General features: G+C 50.9%; 1 protein-coding gene across 1 annotated transcript in view; it reads left to right on the top strand.

Moving 5' to 3' along the window:
• RALYL (RALY RNA binding protein like) overlaps nt 1-4,984 on the top strand; it is a 193,029-nt gene that overhangs the window by 133,688 nt on the left and 54,357 nt on the right. The window contains exon 6 of the mRNA XM_011375937.1: nt 4,779-4,811. Within this exon, the coding sequence (XP_011374239.1) occupies nt 4,779-4,811 (33 nt within the window). The remainder of the gene's footprint in view (nt 1-4,778; nt 4,812-4,984) is intronic.

Below are 4,984 nucleotides of genomic sequence, written 5' to 3'. Positions count from 1 at the left end.
GTAAGATTGTACCAAGGTGACCGAGAGTATCACCATTTTGAGGTCACCACAGTGGGCGCTGGTAGCTGTGGATGCAGCATCTACTACAGGAACTTCAGTGATCAGAAAACTTTCTGAGATGTGCCGGGCAGGGTGATTCTGCAACAGAATCTCTGGTGATTTGTTTACCACTTGACCTGAATGAGTTTTATCATCCTTCGTGGTGACTCTGGCACACCACAGGAAAGGGAGACCCTCAGGGGGCTCAAAATGTCCCGTAAACCTTGAATAGGGACGGAAGTGGTGGAAGCTAACCTCGGCCAATGCCGAAGAGCAAACCCAGCCCTGAGGCAGAGCCGCTGGCACCCGCGGCGCTGGCCGCCCCGTCATTGACGAGTGCACGTTCAAGGCTAAGATGCGTTCACTTTCAGAAGCTTTGGACTTCCTGTGCCATGCCACCCTCTGCCCTGGCAGAGGCCAGACTGTGAGGGGCCACTCCCAAAGCCATCAGGAGTGGACGCTGTGGTTTCAAACGGAGCGTTGGGAGGCCGGGGGTGGCGGGTCCTGCCCCCGGCCCTGCCATGCACCCCGTCATTCCGAAACGGGCGCACTCCCCAGCGTTAACGCGCCTGCGGGGGTCAGTTAAAGAGGAGGTGGCAGGGGCTGCGTGGCCATCGCAGTGTCCATCCCCCCCGCCCCGATCCAGTCTTTCCAACCAGATCACCAGCACTGAGGGGTGGTTGCTGGTGCCCAGTCTGCGCACGCGGACACGTGGACCGCGAGCCTGGAAACAGCTCCCACTGCAGACTACGCCTGCGCACCCGAGCGAATCTCTGCGCGTCGTGTCGTCACAGAGGTGGCCGACTCCCACGTGGACAGCCTTCTCCTTTCCTGTCCTGCTTCTGTGGCCGACACCTGCCCCTGACACAGGCCCGAGCACATCTGAGAATTCTGCTCCAGCCGTTGTCCCCGGCAGCCACCATCAATTAGTCGGAATGGATGCAAAACTGGAAACGATTCGGCCTCTCGGCTTCGGAGCACGCGTGCGCGTGAGCAGCCTGCCCAGAGCCCGCTCTGCCATGAATTTCTCAGTGTACCTGACGGGGCACCGTGAGAGGCCGTGCTTGGGGTCACGCGCGCGCACCTGTCATGACACGGCACCCTCGTAGGGAGAGAGCGCCCCGTGAGCACCTGCTCAGGGTCGGTGGGTGACAGTCACACAGGGATCCCTGGGGAGGCGGCTCCGGTGCCGGCCAGCACGCACGCGCGCCTGGCCACCAGGCCCTGCCGGCCAGCACAGGGTTGGGGCTGCCTGCACCTGTTTGTCTCTTCAGTGAAAAGAGCCGAGGGCCAAGTGTTTCTCGCCTTTTTTCAATCAATGAGTTTTTAAGAATACTAATAGAATTATATTTTAATATGCAAAACGTTCACTAAAGGAAGACGTCTGAGAATCACTTACAGGCGCTCATCTTTGATCAGAATCATCTTTGGCTCACAAGCAGTCACTCACCTTGAGGGAAAAAGTGTTCAAATCAGAAGGCTTTGGAAGAACGAGGGTGTCGTGTGGATGTGTTTAGACGACGGAGACAAAGTTTTATATACCAGAATATGGGTCCCACGATCCTTCAAAGGGCTGTTAATCTTTTTGTAACATAGCGTGTCAGATGATTCCAGATGCATCGAGCAGCCGGTTAGCTAAGCGACGACACGCCTGCCCCGGCCACCAGCGTGCCCGGGCGGGGCCCGCAGGCCAGGGGCCTGGCTGGGGCAGCGGGCACCCTGTCCACGCCGCAGAGCAGAGGCCAAGCGCACAGATGTGGCATCAGACCCGGCTCTCAGGCTCCATCCCGCTGCCGTGTGACTTTGAGCGAATGACTGGGTCTTCCTGAACCTTAGTTACCTCACCTGCTGATGTCAAATTCGCTCGGTGTCACTCTGGCTGCCGAGCCTGGTGACGTCATTAAACTCTCTCAGAGTTTCTGAAGGGACCTGACAGACAACTCCTCTCTCCATCAAATGTTCGTACCCACTGCTGTGTCTTCGAGATGCTATTGAAATGCAGATGAGGATCAGCCGTTTTCTAGAGAAAACAAGCGTGCACTCAAAAAGGCCCTGGTCTCCTTAAAGCCTCATTTCACTCATTCGGGCGCGAGATTTCAACACCAGCCTTGCCTGTGGCTTCGCTCTGACCCGCGTCTGAGAATGAGGTCACCCCCACGTCTCCTCCTTTCCAGCTGGGGTGCGGCACACGCGAGCCACGCCGGAAAGAGCCCTCTCCCTTTGCTCCTGCCCTGCAGGACAGCTTGAAGGCCTCGCCGGGGAGGGGCGAGGCCGGACTTCGGGACCCGCGGGCCGCGTTCAGGTCCCGGCTCAGCCGCGCCCAGCTCTGTGACCTCAGGTGACACACTCGGCCCCTTTAGGAGTCAGTTTCCTCACCTGTAAAATTGGATCCACCGCCGTGGGCATCATGAGGCTTAAATAAATCGATGTTTATAAAGCATTTCGAATAATGCCTGGCCCTTTCTGTTGTTGTTAAATGCAAAGTATCATCGACCCTTTCGCGCCAAACGTTGATGTGAGTTCTCCATTTTATTTTATTTTCTCTATGGCGCCTGTTTTTCTGAAGGCTATGTTCTGTCTTATTCTGCTCCTGCTTCTAGTGGGTCCTGAATGAGGTATTATTAAATCCACTGCCTATTTCCTGTTAAAAGTAAATCTTAGGAAAGAAAAAAAAAATCAATCCTGTTCTTCACAAAACAATTACCTTAATAAAAAACCTCAGAAAAGTTCTCTCTGGGCATACTGAGACGTAACCATCTGTTTCAGAGGTTTAAATTGCTAAACAGTTTTCTCCAAAGAGATGTTTCTGCCGGCAGATTTCTTTCTTCACTTTTTCTTTTCACTTTTCAGGCTAAAATTACAAAAGTGAGTTTTTCGTATATACCGCCATTTTGGCCCCAAGAGGGGCAGCCCATTTTGCATAGACGTGGCCGTACCTGTCCGTCCGTGCCAGGAACCGTGCGAGCTGCTCCAAATACATGTTCTGCTCAGCAGCCTTCGAGCTGGGTACGATGCTGCCACATAATTAATGAGAAAGACAGGAGTCTCTGGGTCATCTCCAGGCTAGGGAAGCGACAGAACCACAGCGGAGCACTAGGTTACAAAGCGGAACATCATTCCGTGTGGCCCAGCTGTCATTTTCATCTGCCCCGAGACACGAGGTGGGGTGGTCATAGAGCAACCACGATTTCTTGCTCTATGTCACCACCGAAAATGCTTGGGAGTGCTCGTATCCGGGACTCGTCTTCCGTGGCTTCAAGCGGTGAGTGGACAGTGATCTGTCCCTCCCGCTCAGCTGCCAGAGCACCAGCAAGCTCCTGCCCCGGGGCCTGTTTGCAGGCTGAACACAGAACCACCGGGAGCCTCCTTTCTGAGCAGAGGTGCAAGTCAAATGTTCTGGCCAGTCTCAGTGGGACTCTAGGTCAGCCGTGTAACCCAGGGCTGTTGTCCTGAGAATGTGTCGTAGTGAAGGGGATAAGTGACTGGAGCAGAGACAGGACTGTCCGTGTAAGATGAAGGCGTCAAGGTTGGCTTTACGAAGGCGTCAGAGAAAGTCAAACAATAACGGTGCGTGGAGAAAGGAAGGAGAAAGACAGTATTCCAACACAGAAGTGGAACGCCCGACGACACCAAAGCGGAGCTAACCCGGCCGCGTCTGGGCAAGGAGCAGATAAATCTTCTGCCACAAAGCGGTCAGCGACAGAAACGGTCCACAGCGACAGGGAAAGCTGGGGTGTGGGAGGAGCTTTCGAGGGACGACGAAAAGTTGGGGCATCATCCTGTGGCTACTGGAATTGTCGAGAAAGGCGGTGACATACACGTAAATAAAATATTTCAAAACAAGGCTTCTTGAAAATCTTAAGCACCAGGATTCAGATCGAAATGTCTTCAGTATTTGCCATAATGGTATGATAAAAAATTTCTATGACAATAAAGTGGCCAGTATCCACCTACCAACTGGTCTCCTTAAGTATTAATTAAGAAATACTGAGAAGCGGATACTTTCTGGATTGGTTTGCCATGTGCAAGGGATATAGAGTTAATTTACAAAATAAGGAAGTGAGCTGGCAGCCGTCCAGCCTGTTTCGTAAGGAGGAAAGCGAGGCCAGGATGTTTTTAAGTGGCTTGCTCAAGATGCCACAGCTAACGGGTTTCCGAATGAGGTCTTCCCTTAATATGTGAGCAAGCACCAAAGGACCTGGTTCTTAGGGGACACAGAGGTGGCCGGAAAACCCTCGTCTGTGACCTGCCCCAAGGTGTATGGCTGCTACTAAGTGACCGTAACTGTCAGGCTACTGTCTCTTCATTCCTGCAGATCTACTGGAAATAAGTTATTCAGCGAATACGTAACCAAGCACATTACAAGTTTTTACTGTACAACCATCATAAATAGATATGTCAAAACTTCTACAAACAAATAACTGTAAAAAAAAGAAAATATACGCAAACATACAAATCAGAATTAGACTAACAAGATGATCTCAGTGGATCATTTAAATGCTACATCCCATATCAAGTCTCATTTTTTTTTTTTTTTTTTTTGGCCTCTGCATGAATCTTGCCGGAATTCGAGTTAGTCCAGATTAGGTCTTAATATTAGTTACAGCTTTTTACTGGTGCTAACGTGTGCGTTTTCATCCTAACGAGTATAGTAATTCTGCCGGATTTACACGATTGCATTTTTAAGGACATAGCAGATTGTTATAGTAAAATAAATTGTTTTGTATTTTCTTCCACAGACTTGAGTCAAAGGAGCCTTTCCTGTCCGTTGGGTGAGTAGATGTCTAGATATTTTAAATCTCAATTCTTTAATTGATTTTTAATTCAAATCGACAAGGTCTTCTGAGATAGCATTTTCAGTCATTTAATCCCACATTCAGTCGTAGCGTATCACCGAGTGCATCATTTCTTAGCAACATGGCTATGTGCATTTTATAAAGACTTA

Source organism: Pteropus vampyrus, unplaced genomic scaffold (genome assembly GCF_000151845.1).
Source record: "Pteropus vampyrus isolate Shadow unplaced genomic scaffold, Pvam_2.0 Scaffold280, whole genome shotgun sequence".
Lineage (NCBI taxonomy): Eukaryota > Metazoa > Chordata > Mammalia > Chiroptera > Pteropodidae > Pteropus > Pteropus vampyrus.
The sequence above is the reverse complement of the archived record's forward strand: the minus strand, read 5'-3'. Positions and strand labels throughout refer to the sequence as shown.